The sequence below is a fragment of the Heterodontus francisci genome, chromosome 17 (assembly GCF_036365525.1).
Source record: "Heterodontus francisci isolate sHetFra1 chromosome 17, sHetFra1.hap1, whole genome shotgun sequence".
Taxonomy (NCBI): Eukaryota; Metazoa; Chordata; class Chondrichthyes; order Heterodontiformes; family Heterodontidae; genus Heterodontus; species Heterodontus francisci.
This window is the reverse complement of record NC_090387.1, coordinates 30,927,381-30,950,446: the sequence shown is the minus strand read 5'-3', so window position 1 is coordinate 30,950,446 and position 23,066 is coordinate 30,927,381. Positions and strand designations below refer to the sequence as shown.

The window sequence follows — 23,066 nt, the reverse complement described above, 5'->3', positions numbered from 1 at the left end:
ACCAAGGTTCTGATGGAGGGGAGCCTAGGATAAAGGTTATGGCAAGTGAGTTTGGTCGGATGAGAATCAAGGGAATGCAAATTGCCTCTCCGGACACGTGCCAAAATTGGGTAGTCTCAAACTTTGAGACAACAGCACCAAGTTGCATATATATTGTGCCTTTTAATGTAATAAAACGTCTCATGGTGCCGCACAGGAGTGTTATGAAAAAAATTGTCACCAAGGCACGTAAGGAGCTAGGACAGGTGACCAAACGCTTGGTCAAAGTGAAAGGTTTTAAGGAGCATCTTAAAGGAGGAAAGGGAGGCGGTGAAGTTTTGGGATGGAATTCCAGAGCTTTGGGCCCAGGGAGCTGAAAGCATGGCTGATCTAAATCGTAACTTGTATCTAATAGTATCTGCCTTGATTCCATAACCCTTAATACCCTTGCCTCAGAAAAACCTATCACTCAATTTTGAAAATTTCAATTGACATAGCACAACAAGGGGGAGTGTTCCAGATTTCCACGATTCTTTGTGTGAAGAAGTGCCTTCTGACATCACTTCTGAAGGGCCTGGCTCTAATTTTTAAAGTTATGTCCTTGTTCTCTCCCATCAGAGGAAATAGTTTCTCTCTATCTACGCTGTCAGTTCTTTCATCATCTTAAATACCTCCAATCCCCTTTAATTTCCAATATTCAAGCGAATACAAGCCGAGTCTATGCAACTCGATGAAATCGTTTAACGCTTTTAGTTCCATTATCATTCTGGTGAATCTGCACTGCCTTTCTTCCAAGGCCTGTATATCCTTCCTGAGGTGTGGTGCCCAGAGCTGAATGCCTCCAAAGGGGCTTCACTAGAGCTGTGTGCAGCTGTTGCATAACTTTGACTCCTTTGTATTCCAGTCCTCTTGCGATAAAGGCCCACATTCCATTAGCCTTTTTAATTATTTGTACCAGTTCATTAGCTTTTAGCATTTGGACCCCTAATTCTGTTTGAGTTCGAAGTGGATGACTTCACACTTGGCCACGTTGGACTACATTTGTCATAGTTTTGCTCACTCACCTTAATCTATCAATACCCCATTGCAACCTTTTGCTCCCATCTGTATTATTTTCTGTGTCGCCAAATGTAGTATCATCAGCTATCTTAGGTATACAGCTCTATTCCTTTATCCAAGTCATTTATAAATTTAGCTCTGGCCCCAGTACAGGGCCCTGGAGAACACTGCTAGTCACATCCTGATAATTTGTGTGCGTATCCATTATTCCTACTCTCTGTCTCCTACCTCCTTACAAATTCCTATCCAAACCAATAGGTTGCCTCCAATTCCATGTACATTTATTTTTATTGACAGCGCTTTTATGGAATCTTGCCAAATGCCTCTGAAAATCCATTTAAATACTTCTTTATCACGTTTGTTATCTCTACAAAAAAATTTATCTAGATTCGTTGGATATGACTTGCCCTTTACAAATCTATGCTGGCATATTTGTCTAAATGCTCAAATCTGTCCTAATAACTGATTGGGTGCAACATTGAAATTGATGCACAAAAAAGCTAGAATTGGAAGTGTGTGGAGATCTCTGAGGGTTTTAAGACTGGAGGAGATTACAAAGATAGGGAGGAACAAGGTCGTGGAGAGATTTTGAAAACATGGATGAGAATTCTAAAATGGAGGGAAAGAAATCCACATCCCTCACTTGGTGTTACAGGAGAGTTGGATGGGAATGTAGGTTGGAGAAGGCAGTTGGTGTTGAGAAAAGGATTCCTTGCTTTTGAGTATAAACTCCAAGTAGTAAGTAGAAGGATTTCACTGTAGCCGTGGTATTGCTTGACTTGGAGGGTGGAAGAGCTCAGGTCTGGAGCAGAATATAGTATGCGCATGAGTGGACGCACCAATCACCAATACACTGCAGAGGAAATGAAACATGGCTAAGAGATCCTTATGTAGAGGCTTTGGAGTAGTAGTCAGGGATCTCGGGTCAGATTGAATTGTGAAGGGTCGAGGTCTTCGAGGGCATTTATGGTTGTTGGGGACCAGGACTCATTTTCTGGTCGAGAATAGTGGGCTGTATTTCAACTTAATTGTAATATTTTTAATGTTAAGGAAGAGCCAACTCTTTTAATTGCTGTTCAACATTGGAACTCTTGTGTATGGGTCTAATCATGCATGCCCAAAGCTCAATTTTCTCTGGCCATAGAGCAATATAGAAAAAAACAAAGTAACATGTGTCTGCTGGACCCTTGTCACCCAAAGAAGGTATTGGGCTGAAGCTGATACCTAACAGCATCCTAAATGATTTCGAACATACAAATCCTTTGTGGTTAAAATAGGCAAATTGGATCATTGTAACCTCTCTCCAGAAATTATCTTCAGAACTGCATGAACAATTAGGTTGAGGTTCTGGATCTATCTGTGGGCTACAGTTATTGATACTGGAGTAATGCACGTGAGGATTATTTTATTAATGCCCAAAGCTGATGTTTTGGTCCAATTAAAATGTACCGTCTCCATCTAGGTGACTTGTGATCAGATAGTGGAACGACTAGAAGAGTTGGAAAATGCTCCCCAACTTGCTGTGTTACCAATATATTCCCAGCTACCCTCTGATCTTCAAGCCAAGATCTTTCAAAAGGTATACCTACGTGTTTTCATTCACAAATTGTATACTTTTGCATAATCCAAACTCTAAGCTTAGGTAACTCTTAGAGATATAAGTTTCAGCCATGAGAAGAAATGCCCCTGCCCAAGCTAGAAGACTAATTATGCACAATGTTTTTTCTTTGGTGAGGTGGTGGGAATTCTACACATGTACTGGTATTTTTTACAGATTGTAAGTTACTATATTTCTTATAGTTGGACTGAAAGTTAACAATTTTACGTCTATATAATATGAAATAAAAGGTTAAAAAGAAATAATTCTAAAAATGTACCCTATAAAGTGCCTCTGGATATTGTGGTAGCATCATAGTGTTTATAAAAAGATCATCCTGTGTTATTTTAATTGTTTACATTACACTGAACAATGCTAAACATTGATTGGTGTTCAGTTATTGTCAATGGCTTGACTTAAATCTCTTGTGCTTGTGCAGAGATTTATAATGAATCATAGAATCACAGAAAGTTTAAGGCACAAAAAGAGGCACATGGCCCATCATGTCTGTGCCGGCTGAAAAACGATCCACCTATTCTAATCTTACCTTCCAGCATTTGGTGCGTAACCCTACAGCTTACGGCACTTGAGGCGCAAATCCAGACTTCTTTTGAATGAGTTGAGGGTCTCTGCCTCCACTACCCTTACAGGCAGTGAGTTCCAGACCATCACCACCGTCTGGGTGAAAAATACTTTCCTCATCTTCCCTCTAATTTTTCTACCAATCACTTGAAATCCATGCTCCCTCATCGCTGACCTCTCTGCTAAGATGAATAGACACTTCACCTCCACTCTATCCAGGCCCCTCAAAATTTTATACATTTCAATCGGATCTCCCTTCTCTGTTCCAAGGAGAGCAACCCCAGCCTATCCAATCTTTCCTCATAGCTGCATTTTTCCAGTCCTGGCAACATCCTCGTAAATCTCCTCTGTACCCTCTCTAGTGCAATTACATCCTTTCTGTAATGAGGTGACAGAACTGCTCACGGTATCAAGTTGTGGCTTAAACAATGAGTTATACAATTCCAGCATAACCTCCCTGCTCATGTATTCTATACCTCGGCTAATAAAGGAAAGGATTCCATATGCCTCCTTCACCACTTTATCGATCTGTCCTGCTACATTCACTCCAAGGTCCCTTACTTCCTCTACACTTCAGTATTTTCCCATTAATCATGTATTCCTTTACCTTGTTTGACCTCCCCAAATGCATCACCTCTCACTTCTCAAAGTTGAATTCCATTTGCCACTTTTCTGCCCATCTAACCAGACCATTAATATCTTCCTGCAGCCTACAGCTATCCTCCTCACTATCTACCACATGGCCAATCTTTGTGTCGTTCGCAGACTTCTTGATCATGTCCCCTACATTTGCATCCAAATCATTGATATACACCATAAAAAGCAGGGGACCCAGTACTGAGCCCTGCGGAACGCCACTGGAAACAGCCCTCCAGTCGCTAAAACAGCCGTCAACAATTACCCGTTGTTTCCTACCACTGAGCCAATTTTGTATCCACCTTTCATTTCCCTGAATCCCGTGGGATTTTTTTTTGTGTGGCAATTATACTTCCTGGTGTGATGAAGATTCCTTTAAAAAAAATTTATTTTGTCTTGTATTTACTTTGGTAGCAAATGTAACTTCATTTTCTGAATAAGCAAAGGTGAACTTCTATATTCACAAATTTGGGGGGAAAATTCTTTTCAAATTCAACAGTACATGAAATTTAGATGCCACTTGGGCAGTTTAGGGCAGATAATCAAGCTTTTAATTTTTCTCTGATTTCTGGACTGTAAGTTGCTGGAATGTTAGTTCTCGAGTGTTTTTAATCTTAACAGCTGAAAAGGAAGTTTGCCTAGGTTTTTATTTCAGTTTATTTTTAGTTTTGGTTCAGAAGTAAGGAGGAGACTCCGGAAGGGAGAGGGTTAAATCCATAATTCTGTTCACAGAAGATTGACTCTGACTGTGGTAGTTGAAAATTACACAGTATGTGTAAATTGTTAGCTGATGTTGGAGGGAAGTAGAATGTGGAGGCACACCTGGAGGCTGGAACCAGCTGACAGGACAATTACGCCTGCTTATTTCTGTAATGTATTTTTTTGTCGAGGCTCCAGATGGAATCCGAAAGTGCATTGTGGCTACAAACATTGCAGAGACATCACTGACTGTGGATGGGATCATGTTTGTTGTTGATTCAGGATACTGCAAATTAAAAGTAAGAACATGCTAATATGGTACAGATTTGAGTAAAAACATTTCTATAGGATTAAAGGAGCACAAAGTTGTTTTAACAAAAAAATAATTATTTATTCCTTGCATTGCATTCCTGAAAAAAGCCATCCAAAGGATAACACCTAATTTTTATTAATTGCTACAGTTTTGTTTTGAGTTTACAATATTGCTATGATACTCTCTTACAAATACAAAAGCAAATCTCACGTGGGTTACAGACCTAACTCTTGGGAATTGGGTGCTGCTGAAGGCATGTCTGTTTGCGCTGACTCATGAACTGCAGTATATGTCTTGTTTCACAGAATATGAGGACATAGACTTTTGATTCCTTCAGATCAATTCCATTATTGGTCCGATTATTTGTAAGATATGTTATACTTACCTCCTAAAGGGAGGGAAGAAAACTAGAAATTCCATTCCCCAGACAGTTACACACATACTAGTAGACATTCATAAACTGGCATTAGCAGAAAACTATGTTCAGTTTCTTGGCTAGGGCTAGGAAATGAAGTATGGTGAGGAAAGAAAATTGTTTCAGAAAATTTTAAACTGAAACACAGCCACTTGCTTCTGATAGTTTTGTGCACAATTAATTTACACAGAGCATTACTCTGTTAGACAAGATCATACCATCTTAAATTTTAAGTTATCAACCAGTTAGCAAAAGAAGCCCTATAACAAAGCAAGAAGAACACATTTCTTGCTATTCAAATACATAGTGTCTGCCATGATATTTACACTGCTTTAATGTTTATTGCCTCTTGTTTGACTTCTTGAACAGGTTTTTAACCCTAGAATGGGTATGGATGCTCTTCAGATTTATCCAATTAGCCAGGCGAATGCCAATCAGCGTGCAGGTCGAGCTGGAAGAACAGGTCCAGGCCAGTGTTTTAGGTAACAACAAGTAATTACAGCTTAAATTGATTTTTTTCTCTAAATGGGTATAATATTACAGATGAAATGCAGTATAGAGGCGGTTATGTAGTGATAATGTCACTGGGCTAGCAATTCAGAAGCCCAGGCTAATGCTCTGGGACACTGGTTCAAATCTCATCATGGCAGCTGGTGGCATTTAAATTCAAATAAATCTGGAATTTAAAAAAAAAAACTACTCTCCGTAATGGTGACCATGAAACCATTGACGATTGTCATCAAAACCCATCTGGTTCACTAATGTCCTTTAGGGAAGGAAATCTGCCGTCCTTACCTGATCTGGCCTACGTGTGACTCCAGCAATGTGGTTGACTTTTAAATGACCTCTGAAATGGCCTAGCAAACCACTCAGTTGTACCAAACCGCTAGAGAAAAGTCTAAAATGAATGGACCACCCGGCATTGACCTAGGCAGCGAAAATGACAACTGCACACCCAGCCCTGTTGACCCTGCAAGGTCTTCCTTGCTAACATTTGGGGGCTTGTGCCAAAATTGGGAAGGCTGTCCCACAGACAGTCAAGCAACTGCCTGACATAGTCATACTCACGTAATCATACCTTACAATGTCCCAGACACTACCATCACCGTCTCTGGGTGTGTCCTGTTCCACCAACAGGACAGACTCACCAGTGGTGGCAGCTCAGTGGTATATAGTCGGGAGGGAGTTGTCCTGGGAGTCCTCAATATTGACTCTGGACCCCATGAAGTCTCCTGCTGATTACCACCTATCGCCTCACTCAGCTGAAGAATCAGTATTCTTTCATGTTGAAAACCACTTGGCGGAAGCACTGAGGGAGGCAAGGTGGGAGATTTCAACATCCATCACCAAGAGTGGCTCAGTAGCACCACTACAGACCAAGCCCTAAAGGACAAAGCTGCTAGACTGGGTCTGCAGCAGGTGGTGAGGGAGCCAACAAGAGGGGAAAAATCTGCTTGACCTCTTCCTCACCAATCTACCTGTCGCAGATGCATCTGTCCATGATAGTATTGGCAGGAGTGACAACCGCACAGTCCTTAAGGAGACAAAGTCCCGTCTTCACATTGAGGATACCCTCCATCGCGTTGTGTGGCACAACCACCGGGCTAAATGGGATAGATTTCAGAACTGATCTAACAACTCAAAACTGAGCATCAATGAGGCACCATGTGCCATCAACAGCAGTAGAATTGTATTCAAACACAAACTGTAACCTCATGGCCTGCCATATCCCCCACTCTACCATTACCATCAAGTCGAAGGATCAACCCTGATTCATAGAAGAGTGCAGGAGGGCATACCAGGAGCTGCACCAGGCATACCTAAAATTGAGGTGTCAACCCAGTGAAGCTGCAACACAGGATTGCATGCATGCCAAACAGCAGAAGCATAATGCAATAGACAGAGCTAAGCGATCCCACAACCAATGGATCAGATCAAAGCTCTGCAGTCTTGCCATATCCAGTCGTGAATGGTGGTGGACAACTAAACAATTAACTGGAGGAGGAGACTCCACAAATAATCCCCATCCTCAATGATGGGGGAGTCCAGTAAATCAGTGCAAAAGACAAAGCTGAAGCATTTGCAAGCATCTTCAGCCAGAAGTGCCAAGTGGATGATCCATTTCGGCCTCTTCCTGAGGTCCCCAGCATCACAGATGCCAGTCTTGAGTCAATTCGATTCACTCCACATGATATCAGGAAATGGCTGAAGGCACTGGATACTACAAAGGCTTTGGCCCCTGACAACATTTCAGTAATAGTAGTGAAGACTTGTACTCCAGAACGAGCTGCACACTAATCAAGCCGTTCCAGTGCAGCTATGACACTAGTATCTACACGACAATGTGGAAAATTGCCCAGGTATGTCCGATACACAAAAAGCAGGACAAATCCAACCCGGCCAATTACCGCCCCATCAGACTATACTCTAACATCAGCAACGTGATGGAAGGTGTTGTCGACAGTGCTATCATGTGGCACTTACTCAGCATTAACCTGCTCATTGATGCGCAGTTTGGGTTCCAACAGGGCCACTCAACTGCTGACCTCATTACAGCCCTGGTCCAAACATGGACAAAAGAGCTGAACTCGAGAGGTGAGGTGAGAGTGACTGTCGTTGACATCAAGGCAGCATTTGACTGAGTGTGGTATCAAGGAGCCCTAGCAAAACTGAAGTCAATGGGAATCAGGGGGAAATCTCTCCACTGGCTGGAATCATACCTAACACAAAGGAGGATGGTTGTAGTTGTTGGAAGTCAATCATCTCAATCCCAGGATATCACTGCAGGAGTTCCTCAGGATGGCGTCCTAGGCCCAACCATCTTCAGCTGCTTCATCAATGACTACCTCCATCATAAGGTCAGAAGTGGGGATGTTTGCTGATAATTGCACAAAGTTCAGCACCATTTCCGACTCCTCATTTACTGAAGCAGTCCGTGTCCATATGTAGCAAGATCTCGACAACGTTCAGGCTTGGGCTGATAAGTGCCAAGTTACATTCACGCTACACAAGTGCCAGACAATGGGCTGAATTTTATTTGCCAAAAAAATGGCAGCTCGCATGTGCAAGCTGCGCTCCGCCATGCTACCGCGTGCGTCAGCTGCCTCTGCGCAGGCATTATTTTGAAAGGGCTGCCAGACCAGACCTACACAGAGTACAAAGTTCAACCCCAGAACCCTCCACCTCACCCCACTACACTGTACATATATGTGAAACCCGTTTCCCCACCCCCTGCAATACACAGAAAATAAATGGTATCCCCGTTTTCCACCCCATTCCCCCCGCAACCCAAAACATTTAAATTGAATAGTTGACCTATTCAACTGGACCAGCCATATAAGTACTGTGACTATAAGAGCAGGTCAGAGGTTGGGAATTCTGTGGCGAGTAACTCACCTCCTGTCTCCCCAAAGCCTGCCCACCATTTACCAGGCACAAGTCAGGCGTGTAATGGAATGCTGTCCACTTGCCAGGATTAATGCAGCTCTAACAACACTCAAGAAACTCAACACCGTCCAAGATAAAGTAGCCTTCTTGATTGGCATCCCATCCACCACCTTCAGCATTCACTCCCTACACCACTGACGTGCAGTGGCAGCAATGTGTATCGTCTGCAAGATGAACTGCAGCAACTCACCAAAGCTCCTTCGACAGCACCTTCCAAACCAGCGAACACTACCACCTAGAAGGACAAGGGAAGCGGATACATGGGAACACCACTATCTGCATGTTCCCCTCCAAGCCACACACTGGACTGAATTTTTCCAGCTTGCCGCCGATCTCGGCAGCAAACTTTAAAACTGCTGCGGCGCGTGTGCGAGATGTGCATCATGGAGCCGCCGTGATATTTTGCGCGGTGGCTCATTTACATGTCTGGGGCGGGCCGCCTACCCCCGATGACATAGAAAGGGCGGGCACTCCGTCCCCAACATCGGCATCCGGTGCCACTGCGTAGGCGCCGGTGCCATTTTTAAAGGGCTTCAGGCCCTTCCGAAGTATTTAAATTTTTAAAGTGACTGTTTTTTAAAAAATTCAACATGAAATTTTATTCAAAGTTTCAATCCCCTGTCCCACCCCACAATGACTAATCAGTTTATTAATTGCCCTCTCACCAAAAAAACAACCTCTGATCCAGAACCTTTCCCCTGAACTTTATTAACATTGACCTTCAACCCCTTCCCACTATCCCCTCAACCAATACCAAGAGTTTTCCTTACTCCCTCCACCCCATCGCCCTGAAAACTTCACTCCTCCCCCCTCTCCACCAGTGTGCCACCTTGGATCGCCGAATGGTGATCCAAAGGCGCGAGAGTTCCGGCAACCGGCCGGAATATTGGCATGGAACGGCCGTCGCGACTAGGTAAGTAATTATGCATTAATTAACATTTATTTCAATGTTTAAGTTAAGTTTCAGTTTCCGAGCAGCGGGAGGGTGCCGCCAAGAGGCCTCGCCGCTGCCGGTAATATAGGGCGGGGCCTTCCCAGCGTCGGGATCCCCGCCGTGACACTCTACGTTGAGGGCTGGTAAAATCGAGCATACTATCTTGACTTGGAACTATATTGCCGTTCCTTCACTGTCGCTGAATCAAAATCTTGGGGAACTCCCTTCCTAACAACACTGTGGGTGTATCTGCACCACATAGACTGCAGCGGTTCATGAAGGTGGCTCACCACCACCTTCTCGAGGGCAATTAGGGATGGGCAATAAATGCTGGCCTAGCCAGCGATGCCCACATCCTGTGAAAGAATTTTTAAAAAAAATTATGTATTTCTCTTGTGTGCATTTCCAGCTCCCCCTTGAAAGCTATCCAGTAACTACTACTGAAATGTGCACTGTTGTGAATGCTGGATGATGCCCACTTGCAATTGCATAGCCTACCAATATCCACATGTGAACAGCGAGCTTGGGTTAGATACCAGAGTGAAACTGTACTCTAGGTAGAAATAAACCTCTTTAGGGCCGAAGAAAATTGGTGAGGCAGGGTAGAAAAACTTTTTAAGTTCTCTGTAATTTCAAAGAGGCGTTTTTAATAGAATGAGACTATAATTAAAGCCAACAAATGTGTTAAAGTTATTTAATAATGACAAATGTAAAGATGGTCTGAACTAAACTAAGATTGTTTTCCTTGGAGCAGAGAAGGCTGAGGGCGGGACCAGATTGAGGTATACAAAATTATGAGGGGAAGAGATGGGAAGAAACTTTTTCCCTTCGTGGAGGTGTCAATAACCAGGGGGCATAGATTTAAGGTAAGGGGCAGGAAGTTTAGAGGGGATTTGAGGAAAAATTTTTTCACCCAGAGGGTGGTTGGTATCTTGAAGAGGTGGTAGAGGTAGGAACCCTCACAACAATTAAGAAGTATTTAGATGAGCACTTGAAAGGTCATAGCATACAATGCTACGGGCCAAGTGCTGGAAAATGGGATTAGAATAGATGGATGCTTGATGGCCGGCACAGACACGATGGGCCGAAGGGCCTGTTTCTGTGCTGTATAACTCTGACTAAAGAGAATGGAAAACTGTTCCCAAAAACGTTTCACTGTACTTCACTCTCCCAAATTTACATTTTCTTGAAGCCACTTGGCTTCCCTGAAAGTCTGACCTTACTGACCTGCTTAGTACTGAAGTTTAAAAAGAAGTTTGTTCTGATCTATTCGGGTACCGAATAATTTTGTAATTGACATTGCACTGTGAACATCACAGAAATAGAAGGCAATCGTTTACAATCACTTAAAGCTTTCAGTATTAATATTAGACCTCAAACTAAATGAGCTCAAAGCAAGATTTTATATGGATCAGTTTATTTCTGTGAGCAGTATTAAATTTGAGCAAAAAGAATTGTGGGATCATGCAGCTATAAATAATTTATGTGGAAAATAGCATTTCAAGGTATGACTAAAGACGTACATTCACTTTCCTCAATATAATGGAGTTATTTATTAAACTATGCAGGTTGTACACGCAAAGTGCATATAAAAATGAGATGCTGACCACCACTGTTCCTGAGATTCAGCGGACAAACCTGGCTAATGTGGTACTGCTGCTTAAATCACTGGGTGTGCAGGACTTACTCCAGTTCCACTTTATGGACCCGCCACCTGAAGATAACATGCTGAATTCTATGTACCAACTCTGGATCCTGGGTGCTCTTGACAACACAGGTAACTAGAGGAGTGGATGTGGGAGTTTTTTCTGGACCTCAGATTTTGCATACGGGGATAAAATATTGCAATGGTATAGTTTTCAACTTTTGGAAAAATATTGCCAGTCAAATTATTTCAAATACTCTTCAGGCCCTACAACATAAAAAAGATAAAAGGTAATAAAAGAGCATTCAGTCCATCAAAACTTGTTTTATTAACCTAATATCCAACTGCATTTTGAATGCTCTTAATGCCACTGAGTTGTCAACCATACCTGGTACGCAATCCCAAATGGTTATCACCCTTTGAGTAAACCATGGGTTGGGTAGACAGTCTCAAACTGCAGGCTTGAGATCAACCAGTGTAATACCGAGGGCAACAAACAGCGCACGTAGGCCTCAGCCAGAAGTCCAAAACCAGATATCTGCAAATGGGTTCAATAGGGGATAGCCTGCAAACAGCCAAAGAGGTCTCAGTTTTTTTTTTAAACTTCAGTGATGCTGGCAAAGCTACATTTATTGCCTTCCCAATTACCTTGAGAAGGTTGTTGATAGGTCAGCTTTTTATTTGCTGTATTCCTGTGGTGATGGTTCTTCCAAAATGTCAGGTAGGAAATTACAGGGGATTGACCCAACGATGATGAAGGAAAGACAATATGGGCTGAATTTTATCAGCCCACCGCGGTGGCGTGCTGTGAAAGCGGTGGCCTTCCGACACTGAAGTACTGCTGCACAGCCCCCATGATATTACGCGCAGGGGCTGATTTAAATGGAGGGGGGTTGAACAGCCGCCCCCGATGAGATAGAGGGGGCGGCCGCTGCGTCCCCAGCAATAGGGTCTGGCGCCGCTGTGCTGGCGCCATTTTTAAAAGGCTTCAAGCCCTTAGCAAAAATTCACATTTTTAAAGGGATATTAGATTTCATTTGCTTTGAATAAATAATTAGAAGATGGAGGCCCTTTCCCAACCCCCACAATGGTCTTTTCATTGCCCTATTTTCAGAAAACCTATTTCATTCCCAACCTGAACCTTCACCCGCACCCCCCACCCACCCCGCAACCTTCTCAGATTTGCCCTTCAACCCCTTCCCACCATCCCCACAGCCAATAAAAAGTGTTTTCCCCACTCCCCCACCCCTCCCGCCCTGATAATTGTATTCCTACCCCTTCCCACCAGTGTCACGCCTCGGTACTCCAACGGAGTTCCGATGGCATGCGAGTCGCGGCCGGTTGGCCGTAAAATCAACGTGGGACGACCACCGTTGGCAGGTAAGTTAGTATCCAGCGGGGCCTTCTCAGTGTCATGGGTCGTGGTGGGCCACTCCTGCTAGCATTTTATGGGCCTCCCCGCCACGATCCACTGCGTCGAGGGGCTGGTAAAATTCAGCCATATATGTCCAGGATAGGATAGTGTATGATTTGGAAAGGAACTCTGAGGTGATGGTGTATGCATGATCTTGCTGCTCTTAGCTTTCTTGGTGATTGACGCTGTAACATGCTGTTGAAATAAGTATAGCGAGTTCCTGCACAGCATCCTGTAGATAATACTGCCAGCACAGTGACAGACATGGATACTAAGTCCAATGGCAAGAGGCACAAATCAAGTATGTTGAGCTTCTTGAGTGCCACTGCAGCTGCCCCCACCTAGTCGAATGGTCGGTGTTCCATTGCACTCCTGACCTGAGCACTCTCGCTGGTGTGGAAGATTTGAGTGGTCAGGAGATGAAGCTAATCATCGATTGGCCAGCTTCTGACCTATTGGGTGTATCCCTGTCTGAATCAGGAACTGAGCAAAAGAGAACTCAAATCTGCAACTGTTCCTGCTCTGTAGTACAGAGTATTCACATGCCAACGGTGAGTGCTAATGCCTTGTCCACTCAGACTTATTTTTCAATATCTTGTTTATTAGAAAAATAAATGTCTTAACTAAAGAGTTTTATTTTGGACCAGTAGGAACAAATGAAGGTCAGTAATTTTATTACTCAGTATTTGGACCTTTGCTGTTCCTGATATGTATTAATGATCTAGACCTTGGTGTACAGGGCAGAATTAAAAAATTTGCTGATGATACGAAACTTGGAAACACTGAAGTGTGAGAAGAATAGTGTAGAACTTCAAAAGGACATCGACAGGTTGGTGCAATGGGCGGACAAGTGGCAGATGAAATTTAATGCAGAGAAGTGTGAAGTGATTCATTTTGATAGGAAGAGCACGGAGAGACAACATAAAATAAAAGGCACAATTTCTAAAGGGGTTGCAAGCGCAGAGGGACCTGAGTGTATATGTGCATAAGTCATTGAAGGTGGCAGGATAGATTGAGAGAGCGGTTCATAGAGTATACAGCATCCTAGGCTTCATTAATAGGGGCATAGAGTACATAAACAAGGAGGTTATGTTAAACTTGTATAGAATACTGGCTTTGCCTCAACTGGAGTATTGTGTCCAGTTCTGTGCGCCACACTTTAGGAAAGATGTGAAGGTATTAGAGTGCAGAAAAGATTCATGAGAATGGTTCCAGGGATGAGGGACTTCAGTTATATGGATAGACTGGAGAAGTTAGGACTTGATTTTATCCATGATTTTGAATACTACTTTTGTTTTTGTTGCAGAAAGCGTCACAGACCTGAAACGTTAACACTGTTTCTCTCTCCACAGATGCTGCCTGACCTGCTGAGTAATTCCAGCACTTTGTTTTTATTTCAGATTTCCAGCATCTGCAGTATCTCACTTTTACTTTTGTTTTTGTGTTTTCTGTGTAGGCAGTCTGACTCCAACTGGAAGGATGATGGTGGAATTCCCACTAGATCCTGCTCTGTCAAAGATGTTGATAGTGTCGTGTGACATGAGCTGCAGTGCTGATGTCCTCATTATTGTCTCAATGCTTTCAGTGCCTGCCATCTTCTATCGACCAAAGGTATGTGGGAGGTTATGTTGCTGTGATTTTATTTCAGCAATGATTGACTGTGATGATGAGGATTGCAAGTGTAACACTAAAGTATTAACATTTCTGATATTTTGTTAAAATAGAATTAATATTGCCCCAGTAGTGTTGTTCTCTCCCTTGAACAGAATCTATAACACGGAGTCACTGTCTCAGTTTAGAACTGAGATGAGGAGAAACTTTTTCACTCAAAAGAATTTCTACCCTAGAGCGTTGTGGATAATCAGTTGAGTAAATTCATTACTGAGATCAATAGATTTTTGGGTACTAAGGGAAGTCACAGAATGGTTACAGCTCAGAAGGAGGCCATTTGGCCCATCATGTCTGTGCTGGCTCTCCGAAAGAGCAGTTTACCAAGTGCCACTCCCCTGCCTTCTCCCCGTTTCCCTGCACATTCTTCCTTTTCAGATAACAATCCAATTCCCTCTTGAATGCCTCAATTGAACCTGCCTCCATCTCACTCTCTTACCTTAAATCTGTACCCTCTTGTTCTCAATCCTTCCACCAATGCAAACAGTTTTCTGCTCTGACCTTCTCTAAGGAAAACAGTCCTATCTTATCCAATCTATCCATATAACTGAAGTCCCTCATCCCTGGAACCATTCTCGTGCATCTTTTCTGCACTCTAATACCTTCACATCTATCCTAAAGTGTGGCACCCAGAATTGGACGCAATACTGTAGTTGAGGCCGAGCCATTTACTCTATTAACTACTCTCTTAATCGGTTCTGCCACCTTCAATGACTTATGCATATGTACACCCAGGTCCCTCTGCTCTTGCAATCCCTTTAGAATAATGCCCTTTATATTGTTTCTCCGTGTTCTTGCTACCAAAATGAATCGCTTCACCCTTCTCTGCATTAAATTTCATCTGCCACTTGTCTGCCCATTGCACCAACCTGTCGATGTCCTTTCGAAGTTCTACACTATCCTTCTCACACTTAAGTGTTTCAGAGTTTCGTATCATTTGCAAATTTTGAAATTGTGCCCTGTACACCAAGGTCTGGATCATTAATATATATCAGGAACAGCAAAAGTCCTAACACCGACCCTTGAGGAACTCCTCTATAAATCTTCCTTCAGTCCGAAAAACATCCATTAACCGCTACTCTCTGTTCCCTGTCATTCAGCCGATTTCTTGTCCATGTTGCTCAACCAATTTCATATCCATGTAACCCTCCTCCTGTAGGTAAACTGTGTGGACTCCATATAACGCATTGTCCACAATGTTACAATTCTGATGCTTCAAGTTAATTGTTAGTTTAAACGGCCTACGTCTGATGGTTCAAATCCTATCCCTGACCTTATCTTCTGAGCTCTGGCAAGGATCTGGATAAGACCTGGATGTGGATTTTCTCTCAAATCTGGCTTCAAATTCCTGGCTTCACTGGGCATCAAGATCACGTTTCTGCTCTGGACTATATTGGGAAAAATGTAATACTCTGCTTCCGTCTACAATCTATTTTTTGATCTGTGAGCTGTGGAAAGCTGCTTGAAAAACCGAGCTCTTCCTTCAAACTTGGCTTCAAATCTCGGATTTCTCTCAGCATCAAGATACTTCTGCTCTAGACTACACTGCTTATTCGATAAGACCCAACTTCTGTTTCTGCTTTGCTGTTCTTTGCAATATTTAAAGTAACTTCGATCAGTCTACTGCCTTTCCCCCACCACTGCTGTGATTGAGAGACCTCAGTCTCCTGCTGAGCCTGTGACTGGCCACCAGTTACACTGGTTTTTCAGCTTCAGTCTGTTCCTGACCAGAATATCATCCATCTGGACTGAAGACAAACCTCTGCTGTTTCTGGTTTTATGGTGTCCTCCAACTTCGCCATCACCTTTTTATCCTACAACTGACTCTGTACACCTCCTGGATCTTGATTCCTTGAAAATAACTCCATCAGTGCATCCTCTGATACTCTACCCTCAAACAGCATCTGGACTTCATTTGCTACACCTGTCTCCAAACTTAGACAACAGCTTGTTTGCCATTTTAATTCACCACTTTACTCTCACGCCTACATTTCTGTCCTCTGCCTGCTGCAGTGTTCCATAGGAATAAGATAGGAACAAAAGTAGGCCATTCAGCCCCTCGAGCCTATCCCGCCATTCAATGAGATCATGGCTGATCCGCGGCCTAACTCCATATACCTGCCTTTGGCCCATATCACTTAATATCTTTGCTGAACAAAAATCTAACTATCTCAGATTTAAAATTAACAACTGTTCTAGCTTCAACTGCTGTTTGTGGGAGAGAGTTCCAGACCTCTACCACTCTTTGTGTGAAGAAGTGCTTCCTAACATCTCTCCTGAACGGTCTGGTCCTAATTTTTAGACTATGCCCCCTAATTTTAGAATCTCCAGCCAGTGGAAATAGTTTATCTTTATCTAGCCTGTCTTTTCCTGTTAATATCTTGAAGACTTCAATCAGATCACCCCTTAACCTTCTAAATTCTAGCGAAAACAGGCCTAATTTGTGTAATCTCTCCTCGTAATTTAACCCCTGTCGTCCAGGTATCATTCTTATAAACCTACGTTGCACTCCCTCCAAGGCCAATATATCCTTCCTAAGGTGTGGTGCCCAGAACTGCTCACGGTACTCCAAGTGGGGTCTAACCTGGTTTTGTACAGCTGCAGCATAACCTATGTGTCTTTATACTCCAATCCTCTAAATATAAAGGCTAGCATTCCATTAGCCTTTTTGATTATTTTCTGCACTTGCTCATGGCATTTTAAAGATCTATGCACCTGAACCCCCAAGTGTCTTTGGACATCCACTGTACTTAACCTCTTCCCATTTAGAAAGTACCCTGCTCTATCCTTTTTTGGTCCAAAATGGATAACCTCACACTTGCCTGCATTGAAATCCATCTGCCACAGTTTTGCCCACTCACCCAGTCTGTCACTATCTCTTTGCAATTTTATACTATCATCTAGACTGTCTACAATGCCGGCTAACTTTGGATATATGACTTACTATGCCATCATCCAAGTCGTGAATGAATAATGTGAATAATTGAGGCCCCAACACAGATCCCTACGGGACACCACTAGTTACATCCTGCCAATCAGAGTACTTACCCATTATCCCCACTCTTTGTTGGGCACCACTCAACCAACTTTCTAACCATGTCAATAATTTTCCCTCAACTCCATGGGCTTCTACCTTTAGTTAACAGTCTCTTATGTGGGACTTTATCAAATGCCTTCTGGAAGTCCATATAAATAACATCCATGGACACTCCCTTGTCAACTACCTTAGTCACCTCTTCAGAAAATTCAATGAGATTTGTCAGGCATGACCTTCCCATCATGAATCCATGCTGGCTGTCCCTGATTAACTGAAATGTTTCTAGGTGTTCAGTCACCCTATCCATGATTATAGACTCCAGCAACTTGCCCACCACAGATGTCAGGCTAACTGGTCTGTAATTTCCATGGTTCCCCTTTCACCCTCCTTAAAAAGTGGAGTGACATGTGCAACTTTCCAATCCAGAGGGACCACTCCTGAATCTAGGGAGCTCTGAAAGACTATAGTTAGGGAATCTACAATGTGCTCGCCTACTTCCTTTAACACTCTCGGATGGAAATCGTCAGGTCCTGGGGATTTCTCACTCTTTAGTTCCATTAATTTCCTTCATTACTGATGATTTACTTACGTTAATTGTATTAAGTCCCTGTCCCCTATCGGCTATTAATTTTTTCGGGACTTACTGCAAGTTATCCTCCTTTTCAACTGTAAATACTGAGGCAAAGTAATTGTTCAACATGACTGCCATTTCCCCATTATCAATGACTATATCTCCAGTTTCTGCTTTTAGTGGGCCTACATTGCTCTTGACCACCCGCTTTCCCTTTATGTAACTATAAAATTTATTCTTATTGATTTTGATGTCCCTTGCATGTTTCCTTTCATAATCTCTTTTAGTAGCTCTTATAAGCTGCTTTGTGACCCTTTGCTGGTCTTTGTATCTGTCCCATTCGGCTGGATCTGTGCTGCGTTTTGCATTTTTGTAAGCCCTTTTAGTTTTATGCTATCCTTAATCTCTTTAGTTGTCCATGGCTGTTTTTTCTGTGAAGTGGAGCTTTTTCCTCTTGGGTATATACTTGCTCTGTATTTCGTTAAATGTTTCTTTAAATATTCTCCACTGTTCTTCAGTCATTTGACCCATTAACAGATCTACCCAGTTTACCGTGAACAGTCTCTGTCTCATCCCAGTAAAGTCAGCCTTACCCAAGTCTAAAAATCTAGTAGCTGATTCGTTCTTTTCACTTTCAAACGCTACCTTGAATTCGATCATGTTATTTTTTAATTTATTTTTTAAAATTTTATTTAGAGATACAGCACTGAAACAGGCCCTTCGGCCCACTGAGTCTGTGCCGACCAACAACCACCCATTTGTACTAATCCTACATTAATCCCATATTCCCTACTACATCCCCACCATTCTCCTACCACCTACCTACACTAGGGGCAATTTACAATGGCCAATTTACCTATTAACCTGCAAGTCTTTGGCTGTGGGAGGAAACCGGAGCACCCGGCGGAAACCCACGCGGTCACAGGGAGAACTTGCAAACTCCGCACAGGCAGTACCCAGAACTGAACCGGGGTCACTGGAGCTGTGAGGCCGCGGTGCTAACCACTGCGCCACTGTGCACTATTTGATAAATGTTCACGCACAGTTAGGCTACTAATTAAATTTGGCTCATTACTCAGAATTAAATCTAATATTACCTGTCCCCTTGTTACATCTGGGACATATTGCTGTAGGAAACTATCCCAGACACAGTCCAGAAATTCACTACCTTTCTGACAGGTGCTAGTCTGTCTCTCCCAATCTATGTGTATGTTAAAATCCCCCTTTGTTACACAATTGCCTAATTTGTGCATTTATACAATCTAACATCTCAGAATTGCTACCAGGGGGTCTATACACAATACCAATTATAGTTTTAGATCCTTTTCTGTTCCTCAGTTCCATCCATAAGGTCACCACTGGATGCTTTCCCCTCATTATATTCTCCCTCACCGATGAGGTGATATTACTTCTAACCAGTAAGGCTACCCCACCCCCTCTGCCATTTTCCCTGTCCCTCCTGTAAACTTTATAACCAGGTATATTTAGTTCCCAGTCCCGACCATCCTGCAGCCACATCTCCAAAATGGCCACCACATCATAATTTTCCATTTGAATTTGCGCCTGTAGTTCATCTAGTTTATTTCTTACACTCCGTGCATTTGTATATAAAACTGTTATTTGGGCTATACCCCCTAACCTGTCCCTCAGCACTGATGCTTTATTCGCCTGTTTATTACTTCTCTCCTCTGGTTTAACCAGTATACTTCTTGCAGTTTGATAACAATTAGCCTCACCACTAACCTGCACTCCTACCTTCTCCTTTAACTTCCTGTTTTTCCATGTAACTGAACCCTCCCCCCACTATTCAGTTTAAAGCCCTATCTACAGCCCTAGTTATACAATTCGCCAGGACTCTGGTCCCAGCATGATTCAGGTGGAGCCCGTCCCATCGGAACAGCTCCCTCCTTCCCCAGTACTGGTGCCAATGTCCCACGAATTCGTACCCATTTCTCCCACACCAATCTTTGAGCCACACATTTACCTCTTTAGTCTTATTGACCCTTTTTTGCTCGTGGCTCAGGTAGTAATCCGGAGATTGTTACCTTTTTGGTTCTGCTTTTTAATTTAGCCCCTAGCTGCTCATATTCCCTCAGCAGAACCTCTAACCTCGCTCTACCTATATCGTTGGTACCTGCGTGGACCATGACAACTGGATCTTTCCCCTCCCACTCCAAGTTCCTCTGCAGCCCAGATGAGATATCCCGAACCCTGGCACCAGGTAGGCAACAGAGCCTTCGGGGCTCTCGATCCTGGCCACAGAGAACAGTGTCTATGCCCCTAACTATACTATCCCCGATTACGACTACATTTCTCTTTTTTTCCCCCCACTTGAATGGCTCCCTGTACCATGGTGCAGTGGTCAGTTTGCTCATCCTCCCTACAGTCTCTGCTCTTGTCCCCACAGGGAGCAAGAATCTCGAACCTGTTGGATGAGGACAATGGCTGAGGCTCCTGCAGCACTACCTCCTGAATCCCTCTACCTTCCTCACTCATAGTCACACCCTCCTGTCCCTGACCACTGGCCAAATTCACGGCAGTTAATCTAAGGGGTGTGACTGTCTCCTGAAACACAGCGTCCAGGTAACTCTCCCCCTGCCTGATGTGTCACAGTGTCCGAAGCTCAGACTCCAGCTCATCAGCTCTGAGCCGGAGTTCCTCGAGCAACCAACACTTGCTACAGTTGTGGTCACTAGGAACTACAATGGGGTCCACCAGCTTCCACATCATGCAGGTACAACACATCGCCTGGCCCTGCATCTCTATTTTATTTAATTAGATTTTAATTTGTTTTTTAAATTTCCGATTGGTCTCTAGTTTTTAATCTGTAAAATGTTTCTCCTATTCACCTTTAATTTGAAATCAACTTAGAATAGATAATTCAAATTAGCAGTTATTTACCAACCCATGAACTTGCAGTTTTCCTGTGATGACACTCTTTGTTTTATTTTTCACTCTGTTTTTACTCCCTTAAATTACCCAAAAATTAGATTTACACTAGGTACCTTGATTTTCCCCCCCCACCGCCAAAAAAAAAACACTACCTACTATATTAAAAACCGTAGACCTTTCTCTTTACTTTAGTTACGAAACCAGCTATTTAGAGTTATTCCCTAACAGCTGCTACTCACCAACCAATCACCTTGCAGCTTTCCTGTGATGTCACTGTTGACTTTTTTTTCAAAACTCTGGCATGCCTGGATTGCTCCCGGAAGGTAAGCTGGCTCGCTGAATGAACACACTTTCTCTCTCCCGGTCTCTTTGTGCTCCGGCTCCGCTCTCTCTCTCTTTCCCGCTCGCTGAGTGAACTCTCTCTCTCTCTCTCTCTCTCTCTCCCTCTTCCCCCCCCCCCCCCGGTCTCTTTGTGCTCCCGCTCTGCTCTCGCTGCATCCCGCTTGCTGAGTGAACTTTCTCTCTCTCTCCCGGTCTCTTTGTGCTCTCGCTGTGTCCCGCTTGCTGAGTTCCAGTGAAGCGCAACTCAAGCTCAAGGAACAGCACCTCATCTTCTGCTTAGGCACTTGACAGCCTTCAGGACTCAACATCGAGTTCAACAATTTCAGATTTCAGACTGTGACCGCCATTTTGATTTTTTTCACCTTGTACCAGTCTTAAACTTGGTTTTCATGTTTTTGCTTTCAGGCAGAGCTGTTCACTATTCTGCCATTAACACTCTCTCTGGACAAATGCTTTGTCTTTTACTACAACTATTACCACTCCCGTTGCCTTTTATTCCATGACATCTTTGACATTTAATCTCTCCTGCCCTCCCCCCTTTCACTTGCTCAAACCTATTACATTTCTAACCTTTGCCAGTTCTGATGAAAAGTCATCAACTTGAAACGTTAACTCTTTCTCTCTCTCTCTCCATAGAGTTTTTGCAGCACTTTCCTTTTTTTATTTTAGACAACAGCGCGTTGATGCTACATGCTGATTCCACCCTACCCAAGTCATCATTATTCCACCATGGGACCTCCAACTTTTAACTCTGGACTCTTTCCTATTATCTCCATCTATTTTCTATTTCCCATTTACTATCACGTTTTTATGTACCTAAATTTTTATGCAACTGGACCGATGTAACTTCAGCTCGCTGAGTCCATTTGTGTGCGCATTTTGGCTGCCACTCTGAAGCAGAGCCCATCAGTCTATTTCCACTTTTGCTCTTTCTCTTTAACTTCTTTTCTCTTTACCCCTCCTAGACTCTCCCATTGTCATGCCTCCTTTCACTTCTCCAGTCCGGTACTTTGTACTCTCAATTCCCTATGCCAGCCCTTCAGTACTCCTCAGCCTTCCTGCTCTCTTGCTGTCATCTCCGGCTTGACTCCCAATTAGATAAGCCTACAGCTTCCCTCAGTGCCTTGCCTCTCTTGGCATCCTCCAATTTGCTGAGCAGCAACCCCAATTGCCCTATCCTACTCTCTCGTCGACCTTCCCGCCCAGTGCACCCACTGGGGGCTAATCTTCACAGAATCACAGAATAATACAGTGCAGAAGAGGCCCTTCGGCCCATCGAGTCTGCACCGATGCATTAAAGACACCTGAACTGTCTACCTAATCCCATTTGCCAGCACTTGGCCCATAGCCTTGAATGTTATGACGTGCCAAGTGCTCATCCAGGTACTTTTTAAAGGATGTGAGGCAACCCACCTCTACTACCCTCCCAGGCAGGGCATTCCAGACCGTCACCACCCTCTGGGTAAAAAAAGTTCTTCCTCAAATCCCCCTTAAACCTCCCGCCCCTCACCTTAAACTTGTGGCCCGTCGTAACTGACCCTTCAACTAAGGGGAACAGCTGCTCCCGATCCACCCTGTCCATGCCCCTCATAATCTTGTACACCTCGATCAGGTCACCCCTCAGTCTTCTCTGCTCCAGAGAAAACAACCCAAGCCTATCCAACCTCTCTTCATAGCTTAAATGTTCCATCCCAGGCAACATCCTGGTGAATCGCTTCTGCACCCCCTCCAATGCAATCACATCCTTCCTATAATGTGGCAACCAGAATTGCACACAGTACTCCAGCTGTGGCCTTACCAAAGTTCTGTACAACTCCAACATGACCTCCCTGCTTT

General features: G+C 43.5%; 1 protein-coding gene across 2 annotated transcripts in view; it reads left to right on the top strand.

Moving 5' to 3' along the window:
• The window catches only part of dhx38 (DEAH (Asp-Glu-Ala-His) box polypeptide 38), a 128,536-nt gene that overhangs the window by 65,343 nt on the left and 40,127 nt on the right, over positions 1-23,066 (top strand). For both annotated transcript variants that reach the window (XM_068049200.1, XM_068049201.1), the window contains exons 17-21: positions 2,501-2,617; positions 4,744-4,851; positions 5,650-5,762; positions 11,230-11,438; positions 14,177-14,331. In XM_068049200.1, coding sequence (XP_067905301.1) covers positions 2,501-2,617; positions 4,744-4,851; positions 5,650-5,762; positions 11,230-11,438; positions 14,177-14,331 — 702 coding nt within the window. The remainder of the gene's footprint in view (positions 1-2,500; positions 2,618-4,743; positions 4,852-5,649; positions 5,763-11,229; positions 11,439-14,176; positions 14,332-23,066) is intronic.